Raw genomic sequence first — 12873 nt, forward strand, 5'->3', positions numbered from 1 at the left:
GTTGTGTGTCGCTAGCGCTTGCTTTAACGGCGGCACCTGCGCGGATGGCATCAACGCCTTCACGTGCCTGTGCCTGCCTGGATTTACCGGCAGCTACTGCCAATATGACATCAACGAGTGTGACTCAAGGCCGTGTCTCAACGGGGGCACGTGCCTGGACAGTTTCGGAACGTACAAATGCACCTGCCCCCCAGGTTACACGGGCGTCAACTGCCAGGTAATGGGAGCCCGCCGCCGTGTCGGTTTCCATGTCGCCAGTAGGTAGTTGTTCGTTAACATTTCTCTGTCTGTTTGTTAGAATCTCATACGCTGGTGCGATTCGTCCCCCTGTAAAAACGGGGGCACTTGCTGGCAAAAGGGGGCCTCCTACACCTGCCAGTGTCAAACCGGTTGGACCGGCCTCTACTGTGACATCCCGAGCGTGTCCTGTGAAGTCGCAGCCAAACAACAAGGTAGTTTTTGCTCGTGCAGTGGTCCGCTAATCCACTTATCCTCACGAGGGTCGTTGGGCGTGCTGGAGCCTATTCCAGCTGTTTTCGGGCATGAGGCGGGGGACAACCTGAACTGGTTGCCAGCCAGTCGCAGGGCATACATAGACAAACAACCATTCGGGCTCACAATCACACCAAGCGACAATTTAGAGTGTTCCAATAACCTGCCATGAATGTTTTTGGAATGTGGGAGGAAAACTGAATACCCGGAGAAAACCCACGCAGGAACAGGGACAACATGCAAAGTCCACAAAAGAAGGCCGGAGCCGGAATCGAACTCTGCAACGCTGCACTGTGAGGCGGACGTGCTAACCAATCGACATCCGTGCCGCCCCTGATCACTTCATATTCCCTGGAAATCACAATGCCTCATCATTGTTAAGCTATTTTAGAACAGGCCTGTGGGCTACCTGTATGGCCTTTGGGGGATTGTTTTTTGGGGGGCGGTGGTTGGAACAGATCAACGGCTCATTGGCATTTCCATTCATTTCGGCGAGGAAATATGATTTGAGTGTTTTTGCATTACAAACACGCTCACGAAGCAAATTGGTATTCGCTAACCGCTATTCTGTGCTCTCAGGTGTCGAAGTGGCTCACCTGTGCCGGAATTCGGGCCAGTGCCTCGATGCCGGAAACACGCATTACTGCCGCTGCCAGGCGGGCTACACTGGCAGCTACTGTCAGGAGCAAGTGGACGAGTGTTCCCCTAATCCATGCCACAACGGAGCCGCATGCACTGATTATCTCGGAGGCTACAGTTGCGAAGTATGCGACGGTTTTTATGAAGTGGATGCATCAAGTTGAGCGTCGTTTTGCGATACAAATGCTCACGTTGGTCTCTCTCGCCAGTGTCTCCCTGGTTACCATGGCGTAAACTGCTCAAAGGAGATCAATGAATGCCAGTCTCAGCCGTGTCAGAATGGCGGCACTTGCATCGATCTCATTAACACCTACAAGTGCTCCTGTCCCAGAGGAACTCAAGGTACATAATTGCACTCCAGATTTCCTCAAAACTAAAAAAATCAGGCCTTACACCCCTCATCCGATACTTCTGTCACTCTCAGGCGTCCACTGCGAGATCAATCTGGACGACTGCAACCCGTTCAGCGACCCGCTGACGCATGAGCCCAAATGCTTCAACGATGGCAAATGCGTGGATCGCATTGGGGGCTACCAATGCGTGTGCCCGGCGGGCTACGTGGGCGAGCGCTGCGAGGGCGACGTCAACGAGTGTTTGTCGGATCCGTGCGATCCCAGGGGCTCTTACAACTGCATCCAGCTCACCAACAGTTATCGCTGCGAATGCCGCACCGGCTATACAGGTACCGATTTTTGACGAGACTCCAAGGTCGCATGCGCATCACCGGTCACCAACGCGACGGACTGTTTTGTCGTTTACCAGGCCAGCGTTGTGACAAAGTTTTTGATGGCTGCAAAGGAAGACCTTGCAGAAATGGAGGCACGTGCGCCGTCGCCAGTAACACTCCTCATGGCTTCATCTGCAAGTGCCCGCCGGTGAGTGCACATTGGACATACTGTACCTTTTTTTCTTCGCTTGAAAATATTAAAGAGTTAAAGCAAGTAAACTCATAGTTATTAATAACGGAATTGGAAGAACTAAATTCTTATCAGTTATTGATACTTGGTGACCCGCGCTTACCTCTGTCCTATTAGGGCTTCACCGGCTCCTCCTGTGAGTATGATTCTCGCTCCTGCGGGAATCTGAACTGCAGGAACGGAGGCACGTGCGTGTCAGGCCACCTGGGCCCGCGTTGCCTGTGTCCTCCGGCCTTCACGGGACCCGAGTGCCTGACGTCGACCGACAGCCTCTGCATCTCCAACCCGTGCTACAACGGCGGCACTTGCCAAATCACCCCGGATGCGCCATACTTCCGGTGCGGCTGTCCCAGCAATTTCAACGGCCTGCTGTGCCACATCCTGGACTACTCCTTTGTCGGCGGCTTCGGCCGTGACATTACCCCTCCTCCCGAAGTGGAGGTGAGCTGCGAGAACCCCCAGTGCGACGAGTGGGCCGGCAACCACATCTGCGACTCGCTGTGCAACAACCACGCGTGCGGCTGGGACGGAGGCGACTGTTCCCTGAATTTCGATGATCCCTGGCAAAACTGCTCGGCAGCTCTGCAGTGCTGGCGCTACTTCAACGACGGCAAGTGCGATGGCCAGTGTAACAGCCCCGGATGTCTCTACGATGGCTTTGACTGCCAGGGGCAGGAAGGGCAATGCAAGTAAGTCTGGAAATTTTAGCCATGGTTCTAGAATGTGTCGAGGGCAGCAAATATTTGCAGTCGACCCTCTGCTATTTGCGGGGAATCCATTGTTTTCCAATGTAAAAGCAGATGTTTGCACACGTTCGAGAATTACCGTTCCTGTAATTCTAACCCGAGCTCCTTTCTGTCCCACAGTCCACTTTACGACCAGTACTGCAAAGACCACTATGCCGACGGCCACTGTGATCAGGGCTGTAATAATGCCGAATGTGAATGGGATGGCCTGGACTGCGCAAACAACGTGCCGGAAAAGCTGGCAGACGGACATTTAGTTCTGGTGGTCCACATTCCGCCGGAGCAACTTAAAAATCGCTCGTCGGCCTTCCTCAGGGACCTCAGCAGCGTTCTTCACACCAATGTGGTCTTCCGCCGCGATGCGAGAGGGGAGCCCATGATCTTTCCTTATTATGGCAACGAGCAGGACCTGGTGAAGCACAACGTGCTGAAGCGCTCAGCGGACGGCTGGCCCGAGTGGACGGCGATGCCAGCAAATGTTTTAAGTCAAATGAAGGACAGCGTGTCTGCCATGGTCAGCCGACGCAAACGCAGAGAGCTGGATTCTCTGCAAGTCAAAGGGTTTGTACCACTAAGCTACCGTATATTTTTTTGGACTATTAGTTGCTCAGAAATGTAAATGGTACTACTCAAAAAAAAAAAAATCCATCATGAAGAAGAAGTACACATACAATATATAAATCCCCACAACCCCGTTCCCTCATCGTGTTGGCGAATTCAGGTTGGACTCAAAACTTTGACTTTCAGTTTTTCTTTTTAATTTAAAACGGCTTACCTTAACTAGAATCTGCGTTGCATTGTGGCCTACTTTCTTTTGGCGGTTGGCAAATACTTTTGGTGCATTACCACCACCTTCTGACATGGAGAGCGTGCGAGTCCCCGCTGGTGTCAACACGATTGGGAACGGAGATTTTGGGTATGAGTCTGACCTCAAATTTTAACACTATACAAATTGCACCTGCGTATAAGACGCAGGACCTGCCAAACTATGAAAAAAAATTACAGTCATGGTGACTTCATCCAGTGTATTTTGCCAGAAACAGTCAGCGCGTTACCAATTCTCTCTCTTTCATCATGTAGGTCCATAGTCTACCTGGAAATTGACAACCGGCAGTGTTACCAGCAATCCAGCGAATGCTTCCAAAGTGCCACCGACGTTGCGGCCTTCCTCGGAGCACTGGCCTCCAGTGGGAATCTCAATGTTCCTTATATCGAAGCTGTCACCAGTACGTAACTCACTCTTTCCTATGCATGATTGCCTGTAACACTTTAAGTAGCAAATTGCAGCTGTCATTTTTATTTTTATTTTTTTTCTCGCCCAGGCGTAAGACCCACTCCTCCTAGTTCCGAGCTCTATCCCATGTATGTGGTCTTCCTGGGGTTAGCGGCTTTGGGTTTCGTAAGCCTCGGTGTTTTGGTGTCACGCAAGCGACGACGAGAACACGGCCAGCTTTGGTTCCCGGAGGGATTCAAGGCGTCGGAGCCCAGCAAGAAGAAGCGCAGAGAACCGGTCGGGGAAGATTCTGTCGGACTGAGGTGAGAAACTCAGGAATGAATCCCGGAATATGAAGGTAGTGGCGGACTGAATGGTTTCCTTTTTCTTCTCTCAACAGGCCTATGAAAATATCTGACATCAATCTGATGGATGACAATCAAAACGAATGGGGTGAGGAGGATCCCGACTGCAGCCGTTTCAAGGCGAGTCAACGATTCTAATCAAACTGGCCGCAAGATAGCACTTCTGTTCGCGCAGTCGATCATTGGCTCGGTGTTCTGCAGTTTGAGGAGCCGTCCATGCTGGATCTGAGGGACCGGACTGACCAGAGAAAATGGACCCAACAGCATTTGGATGCGGCTGACCTGCGGATCGCGTCCGTCGCCCCTACGCCCCCTCAAGGGGAGATTGAGAATGACTGCATGGATGTCAACGTCAGGGGACCAGGTTTGCTTGCTTCTTTTTGCTTTTCTCTGAGATATCGAGACCATGCCTTTGTTCAAACTTGTGTGGTGTTTTCTCTTATGAACGGCGATTGGCAACTCATCGTTTCATTTCCTCATTGTGTTTTTTCCAGATGGTTTCACCCCACTGATGATTGCCTCCTGCAGCGGCGGAGGACTCGAGACGGCTAACAGCGAAGAGGAAGAGGATCCCTCCGCAGAGATCATCACAGACTTCATCTACCAAGGCGCAAACCTCCACAACCAGACCGACCGCACGGGCGAGACGGCCCTCCACTTGGCTGCCCGCTACGCTCGCTCCGATGCCGCCAAGCGGCTCCTGGAGTCCAGTGCCGATGCCAACGTCCAGGACAATATGGGACGCACTCCTCTTCATGCAGCTGTAGCTGCTGATGCGCAGGGGGTGTTCCAGGTAAATTCCTGCTTTATATCCAGTTTCTGTGGTCGTTTGTATGGCGGCCAGTTACGACATGGGGGATTGTTTTTTTCACTCATTCACTGCCATTGACGGCTATAGTCGTCACAGATCCGTTTCAATTGGCCTGGCGGGGAATGGGTTGATGTGATTCCAATATATAAGTATGTCATGCGCACAAATACTGATTTGTGGCCAAATCAAAGTGCGAACAATATTCTTACTTGAGTACAATTCTGCATCCTGCATTGTTATTTGCAACCATTTTGCTTGCCATCTCAACTCCAGTGTAGCCACAGTGAATTGGATTCTGCCATCATGTCATTTCCGCCCTAACAGTTAACTCAACACGCGGGTGGGTTTTTTTTTTTTTGTTGTTGCAGATTTTAATCCGAAACCGCGCGACCGATCTTGATGCGCACATGCATGATGGGACAACGCCGCTGATCCTGGCTTCCAGGTTGGCAGCTGAAGGCATGTTGGAAGAGCTGATCAACTGCCATGCCGATGCCAACGGCACCGACGATTCTGGTAGGTAACGCTTCTGTCCACATGCACGGCGCATAAAGTACACTACATATTATGATGACTCAATATCTATATTTTTTCCGCTCTTTGCAGGTAAATCGGCGCTTCACTGGGCTGCGGCTGTCAACAATGTGCAGGCTGCCTTGATCCTGCTCAAAAACGGTGCCAACAAAGACATGCAAGACAACAAGGTATGTGCGATAATATGACTTGACAAGTATTGGTAGCGTCGTGCAGGAGTTCTCAAACCCCTCTGGGTTTACAATATGCAGTTTGTGACAATGATATTAAGGCTTTTAGTTGGTTGAAAGGAACACTGCAAAAACAAAAATGTAACCAAGATTGAGTATCACAAAGAACGGCAAAATATGCTTGTACTTTGTCAAGGTAGTTCTTCTAATCGGGCAGTTTTATGGTCAGAATTACCTGTTCAAGTAAAGAGCAAGGCTTAGTATGTTTGTTTTATTGGTGCGCCAACCCCCATATGGAGGTACGCATTACTTTGCGGTTCCTAAGTTACAGCCTGCGGAATGAGAGCCAGTTTATTATTATAATTATTTAATTTAAATTTTTTTAGGAAGAGACGCCGCTCTTCCTTGCCGCCCGTGAGGGAAGCTACGGGACAGCTAAGGTTCTGCTGGAGCACTTTGCTAACCGCGAAATCACCGACCATCTGGACCAGCTGCCGAGGGATATCGCCCAGCAGCGGATGCACCACGACATTGTGCGCCTGCTGGACGAGTACAACGTGGTCCGCAGCCCGGGCCTTCACTCCGCTCCTCTCAGCACTTCCTCCAGTCTCTCGCCGCCGCTCTGCTCCCCCAACGACTACCTTAGCAACCTGAAACCCAATCTGTCCATCAAGAAGGTGCGTAAAGGAGGGAAAGACGGCGGCAAAGACAACAGGGTGAAGAAGAAGAAGTCGCTGGACGGGAAGAGCAATTTGCTGGACACGTCGGCCGTGCTGTCCCCGGTGGACTCCCTCGAGTCCCCCCACGGCTACCTGTCTGATGCCGCCTCTCCTCCCATGACGTCACCGTTCCAGCAGTCTCCCCCGATATCCCTCAATCACCTTCAAGGGACAGGCGACTCGCACATGGGTCAGATGAGTATGGCTTTTGATCCCAACCCTCCCCGCCTCTCCCACATGCCGATGTCCAGCCCGAATAGTCAGGGGAGCACGTCTGTCGGTGGCAGCAGGGTCGGTCAGTGCGACTGGATGTCCAGGATGCACCCGGGCCAGCAAGGCAGCTACCACCAGGCCTCCCCCCTCTCCCACAACATGATGGGAGGCCTCAGCGGCGTCAGCACGGCCACCTTGTCGCAGATCATGGGCTACCAGAACCTCCAGACCAGCCACCTTGGGTCGGCAGCTCACATGATGCAGCAGGCCCACCCGCGCCAACTCCAGCACCAGAACTCCAACTCGGCCACCGCCGGGCAGGCCATGACGCAGGGCTTCCCCACCATCGAGCTGAACGGCGGCGGCGAGATGCAGCAGAACAACGGGCGCTCCATGGCCATCCACAGCGTGATGCCCCAGGAAACGCAAATCCTCGGCGCCCAGTTCCTCACTCCTCCTTCCCAGCACAGCTATTCGGGACCCATGGACAACACACCCAACCACCAGCTGCAGGTGCCCGACCACCCGTTTCTGACACCCTCCCCCGGCTCGCCCGACCAGTGGTCCATCTCATCCCCACATTCCATGTCCGACTGGTCGGAGGGCATCTCAAGTCCCCCGACCAGCATCCACTCGCAGATGAATCTGATCCCAGAGCAGTTCAAGTAGGCTCCTAAAGAAATCAACAAGCTGGAGACCCAACACTGGAGAGCCCAACATGGTCCTTACTTTAATACTAATGATAAGAATCTTTTTGAGTACCTTTTTATTTATTTATGTGCTTTTTTTTTCTTACCCGAGAATATACTGAATATGCTTTTATATTTATGCTTTTTTTGAAATTTTATTTTTTGTTCTGTATGTATGAGAAGAATAGACAATTTGAAAAGGAGTGTCTATCAGAAAAAAACCCTCTGTTGTGTACACTGGCTATTTATTTCTCTTTGGCTGTTACATTCACTGGATTGTTTTTTGTTGTTTTTTTGCTCCTTATCTTTTTACAAGGTTAAAATGGGGTTATGTTGCATTATGTAAATAAGACTTTAAAAAATATATATTTTCAGTATTAACTTTTTTTTTCCCAAGTGACACACATGCCTTGTTACTGAATTGAATTTCTCCAAGTCTTATCACTGAGAGTGTGAAGTAGATGATCAAATATAGATCGAGGGAAACCCGCCAGAATGTTGTCTTACTGCCTGTTTACGGAGACCCTTCTGTTTACTTTTGAAGATTGAGAGATGCAATGCAAAATGGGAGAAGTGCACCCAAATCAACCTGCGCCGACCGTTTGATTGACCATCGATTGTGAATGGTGCCTCGCAGAAGATTTGAGGTGTGCGAATAGAAAGGAGACTTTGTTTCGTATTTGATTGCAAATCAATGTTTATGGTTACCATGTTTAACCTGTCAAGTGTTAACTTGAGGCCCCCCTTTTTGTTGAAAATGTTACAGTTCATGTTAGTGCCAGTGTGGCATGTAGTTTTTCCCCCCAAGAAAACCAAATGTTTGTTTGTGGGATTTCTTGCATGTCTTCAAGGTGGAAAACATGTTTGTGAAAGAAATGGGGACCTTAACGACATCTTCCCTGCGCTTTGTTGAGTTTAGCGCAGGGTGTTGAAATGTCATGTTTTATAAACTAACTCAGAGGTTAAAAAATGTTTTGAATGAAGGTGTGATTTAAAGAAGGTATCAACCTTGATGCAAAGTTGTCTTTTGCAAATTACTTCCTGATTAAAAATGTTTTGTAAAGACAGACTTGGTTCAATAAAAGCTGTTACTTCAAGAAATGTGATCCCTACTATTTTTATCGTGAACGCATTCATGTTGCATGAATAACTTCTGTGCTTCTTTGTACAATGATGCCTTCAGATACAAGTGTCCCAACTTACAAGCTGTCTGGCCATTTTTTTAACTTTGACTTAGGAGCAAAATCTTGAGATATGAACACTGCACCATAGCTATGAACTCAACTCAATTAAATAGTGAACAATTATTCAAAAAAGAGGCTTCAAGTTGTTTATTGTCACTCATGGTTGAAGTTATTGGAAAAATGAACAAAAGCTAATATCTATCTTATATACATATATATATACACACACACACACACACATACTTTTGGGTACTACAATACTTTTTAAAAAAATTTAATGCGGAGAGAGAGAGAGAGAGAGAGAGGCCACGCTGTCGTTGCAATATATCGGACCATCACTTTACGAAAATGTATTTTTAGAAAATATTTCAAAATATCTACGGTGTATATAAAACACACTACTTTTCTGATGTATAATACAAAATACATTTAAAAATAAACATTAAAACCATCACCCTCTTCACTTGTGAATAACTTCCGGGTTAAGGTGACCTTTCTTCCCTTTGCCTGCTCTGTCTACCAGCCTTCTCTCTCAGCTCAGGGAGCAGGACGGTCATCGCAAGACTCCAACATGCTGTCAGTACGCGTTGCAGCGGCTCTTGTCCGCGCACTACCTCGCCGGGCCGGCTTTGTAAGCACATCGCACGTCAATTGATTTTGTTTCCCTCCTTGTTGTGGCAAAGGAGGCCTTTAGAACGAGAAATCATGGCGGAATTGCGCTAGCGAGCATGCGGAGGACACCGGGCCTGTCACTTAGCCGATACTCCGCAGTGCTAAAGTGCTTTTAAGATATCCATTCATCTATTTAGGACGCATCGTTAATGTTTGTGTTGCAGTGTGAATAAAATGTCAACGGACACACAATGACAGTGTGTCAGTAGGCAGTGAATATTTCACTGAAGGTCACGTTTGTCCAGCTCGGCTCTGTTTGTCAGCCCACTCTGGCAACTGAATGCAACTCTTTCTCATAAAATATCCTGGCCCTCTTCTTCATGCGATAACTCACTTTTTGTTGCAATCTGCTTGTCCTAATGGATGATGTGCATGTCAACTTGCCCACACTAACTGTCTGTTGCGTTGTAAAGATGTCCAAAAATGCTGCTGCAGCATGTGTGGGAGTCAAGAACCTCCACACCACCTGCCCATGGATGCAGAAAACAGGTAATTGTGGTAAAAACGAAACAAAACAAAAATATTGAATAATTGTTATGTGCACATTAACTGAAGGGAAAGTGTAATCAAATTAGCTTTTTGTCACTGTCAAATGAATCTGTATTTTATATTAATGTGCCCACCCCTATGTGATAATTGAATTTCAGACCTAGTGTTTATTCCTTCTTTTATTAAAAGGCACTGCCGAGGTTTCTTCCATCCTGGAGCAGAAAATCATGGGAGCAGACACGAGCGCTGATTTGGAAGAGACCGGCCGCGTGTTGTCCATCGGTGATGGTATTGCCCGAGTCTACGGTCTTAGGAACGTGCAGGCTGAGGAGATGGTGGAGTTCTCATCCGGACTTAAGGTTGGCTCTTGCATGTGCTACTTCTTCTCTGTAGGAAAAAAAAACATGGTCTACAAAAGTCACTTATCCTTTTTTTTCCTGCTCATTTTCAGGGAATGTCTCTGAATTTGGAGCCCGACAATGTTGGTGTGGTGGTCTTCGGTAACGACAAACTAATCAAGGAGGGCGACATTGTCAAGAGGACGGGCGCCATTGTGGACGTGCCTGTTGGAGAGGAGCTGCTGGGCCGCGTTGTGGATGCCCTTGGAAATGCCATTGACGGAAAGGTGATTGAAATTCTCAAGCCACAACCACCACGCCGCCGCACCGTCGTCAAGAGTTTCCAGCTGGACTTTTGTTACCCGTTCTGTCACAGGGACCCCTTGGCTCCCAGACCCGCAGGCGCGTGGGCCTGAAGGCTCCTGGCATCATCCCGCGGATCTCTGTGAGGGAGCCCATGCAGACTGGCATCAAAGCCGTGGACAGTCTGGTGCCCATTGGCCGCGGGCAGCGTGAGCTCATCATTGGCGACAGGCAGACCGGGTAGAAGGATTTAGCAGACACACTTAGTTTGTGCTTGATTGATTCCCAGTGCTTTTAAAACACAAATGAATGCTAATCTTTCGACGGAACCGGAGAACTTAAGCCTGTGAATGCCTTTCCCCAGCAAAACCGCCATCGCCATCGACACCATCATCAACCAAAAGCGCTTCAACGAGGGCACCGACGAGAAGAAGAAGCTTTACTGCATCTACGTGGCCATCGGCCAGAAGAGGTCCACCGTGGCCCAGCTGGTGAAGAGGCTGACGGATGCCGACGCCATGAAGTACACCATCGTGGTGTCGGCCACCGCCTCCGACGCCGCCCCCCTGCAATACCTGGCGCCGTACTCGGGCTGCTCCATGGGCGAGTACTTCCGGGACAACGGCAAGCACGCCCTCATTATCTACGACGATCTCTCCAAGCAGGTGAGGTTCTCTTAGTCGGCTGACCGTTTCAACTGCTACTTCAGCCTTCATCACAGCGGACTACTCAGAAATTGGTCGCGAGTTGTTTTGTGACGTGAAAAATCGAATCGAGAATAATTAATTGACCTGAGTTTACCGGATCGGGTTTCCCTGACTTTGACTCCACCCCTTTGTGTTGCTCCACCAGGCCGTCGCCTACCGTCAGATGTCCCTGCTGCTCCGTCGGCCCCCCGGCCGTGAGGCTTACCCGGGAGATGTCTTCTACCTTCATTCCCGCCTGCTGGAGAGGGCCGCCAAGATGAATGACAACTTTGGTGGCGGCTCCCTCACCGCCCTGCCCGTCATCGAGACACAGGCCGGCGACGTGTCGGCCTACATTCCCACCAATGTCATCTCCATCACTGACGGACAGGTAACCACGAATCGCCATTAGCCTCTTGTTGTGTTTTTGCTAAATCCCAAATGGGAATTTCCGAAACTATGGGATAAATTATACTGTCAGAATGAATCTTATTTCTTAAAGCTGATATATCAGTGTTGGAAAAAAAATCATCCTAATCAGTCAGGCCCAGTAATTTAATTTATCTTACCACATTATTGAGCAAAAGAATATTGTCAACACATTTTATCTTGAACATAGATGTCAATATGTGACAACTGATGTTGTTTGGAGGCTACACAATTGCTCCCCAAACAATGCTGCACACGTAACACTTGTCATTTCGGGATTTCTCCTTCAGATCTTCTTGGAGACGGAGCTGTTCTACAAGGGTATCCGTCCCGCCATCAACGTCGGTCTGTCGGTGTCGCGCGTCGGCTCAGCGGCCCAGACAAGGGCTATGAAGCAGGTCCGGTTGCGCTCGTCGGGTCTCTTCAGAAGCACTCCATCAAAAGGAACCGACCCAATTTATTGCATTTTTTTCCCACCAGGTGGCCGGCACCATGAAGCTGGAGTTGGCCCAGTACCGCGAGGTGGCCGCCTTCGCCCAGTTCGGCTCCGACCTGGACGCAGCCACGCAGCAGCTGCTGAACCGCGGCGTGCGTCTGACAGAGCTCCTCAAGCAGGGCCAGTACTGTAAGTGGCGACCTGTCACGACGCAAATACGGGCCTGGGGATTTTGAGACACGGCATCTTCCGGCAGCTCCCATGGCCATCGAAGAGCAGGTCACGGTCATCTACGCTGGTGTGAGGGGACACCTGGACAAGATGGAGCCCAGCAAGATCACCAAGTTTGAGAAGGCCTTCCTGCAGCACATCCTGAGTCAGCACCAAGACCTGCTGGCTGCCATAAAGTAGGTTTGCTCCCCACTGCGACAAGCGTTGTGGTTGACAGGCTTCCTTCTACCCTGATTAACCATGGAGCTCCTTTTCAAATCCCCATCTCAGAAACTTATCACCTGACTGAATCAAATATCATTTTGCAAATTTTAAATTATAATTTAGTCTAATTTTTAACAATTAGACCACAGACACTTTAATGCCAACCACCACCAACAAAGTCAATGAGAAGACAACAGGTTAATGGAACACTTTTTTGGCTAAAAATGCCTTCGTATACATCGTCATTTTTTTCAGCTAAAAACGCCTTTCTATACATGGTCGTTTTTTTCGGCTAAAAACGCCTTCCTGTACATGGTCGCTTTTTTCGGCTAAAAATGCCTTCCTACACATGGTCGTTTTTTTGGCTAAAAACGCCTCACTATACATGGTCGT

At 49.3% G+C, this 12873-nt stretch overlaps 2 protein-coding genes across 3 annotated transcripts in view; both read left to right on the forward strand.

Moving 5' to 3' along the window:
• LOC109520433 (neurogenic locus notch homolog protein 1-like) overlaps positions 1 to 7898 on the forward strand; it is a 26060-nt gene extending 18162 nt beyond the window's left edge. For both annotated transcript variants that reach the window (XM_019877649.1, XM_019877648.1), the window contains 14 exons: positions 1149 to 1256; positions 1341 to 1473; positions 1556 to 1813; positions 1894 to 2006; positions 2166 to 2737; positions 2915 to 3355; positions 3875 to 4020; positions 4117 to 4330; positions 4408 to 4492; positions 4574 to 4736; positions 4867 to 5165; positions 5552 to 5699; positions 5790 to 5887; positions 6274 to 7898. In XM_019877649.1, coding sequence (XP_019733208.1) covers positions 1149 to 1256; positions 1341 to 1473; positions 1556 to 1813; positions 1894 to 2006; positions 2166 to 2737; positions 2915 to 3355; positions 3875 to 4020; positions 4117 to 4330; positions 4408 to 4492; positions 4574 to 4736; positions 4867 to 5165; positions 5552 to 5699; positions 5790 to 5887; positions 6274 to 7488 — 3993 coding nt within the window. In that variant the 3' untranslated portion in view covers positions 7489 to 7898. The remainder of the gene's footprint in view (positions 1 to 1148; positions 1257 to 1340; positions 1474 to 1555; positions 1814 to 1893; positions 2007 to 2165; positions 2738 to 2914; positions 3356 to 3874; positions 4021 to 4116; positions 4331 to 4407; positions 4493 to 4573; positions 4737 to 4866; positions 5166 to 5551; positions 5700 to 5789; positions 5888 to 6273) is intronic.
• Positions 7899 to 9189: 1291 nt separating this feature from the next.
• Positions 9190 to 12487, forward strand: atp5fa1 (ATP synthase F1 subunit alpha). The gene is made up of 10 exons (XM_019877651.1): positions 9190 to 9323; positions 9778 to 9853; positions 10043 to 10212; positions 10305 to 10478; positions 10568 to 10734; positions 10859 to 11159; positions 11347 to 11571; positions 11900 to 12007; positions 12090 to 12234; positions 12302 to 12487. The coding sequence occupies exons 1-10, from the start codon at positions 9264 to 9266 to the stop codon at positions 12454 to 12456; spliced, it is 1581 nt and encodes a 526-aa protein (XP_019733210.1). The 5' UTR covers positions 9190 to 9263; the 3' UTR covers positions 12457 to 12487.
• Positions 12488 to 12873: the final 386 nt, after the last annotated feature.

The sequence above is a fragment of the Hippocampus comes genome, unplaced genomic scaffold (genome assembly GCF_001891065.2).
Source record: "Hippocampus comes isolate QL1 unplaced genomic scaffold, H_comes_QL1_v1.1 scaffold376, whole genome shotgun sequence".
NCBI classification, from domain to species: domain Eukaryota; kingdom Metazoa; phylum Chordata; class Actinopteri; order Syngnathiformes; family Syngnathidae; genus Hippocampus; species Hippocampus comes.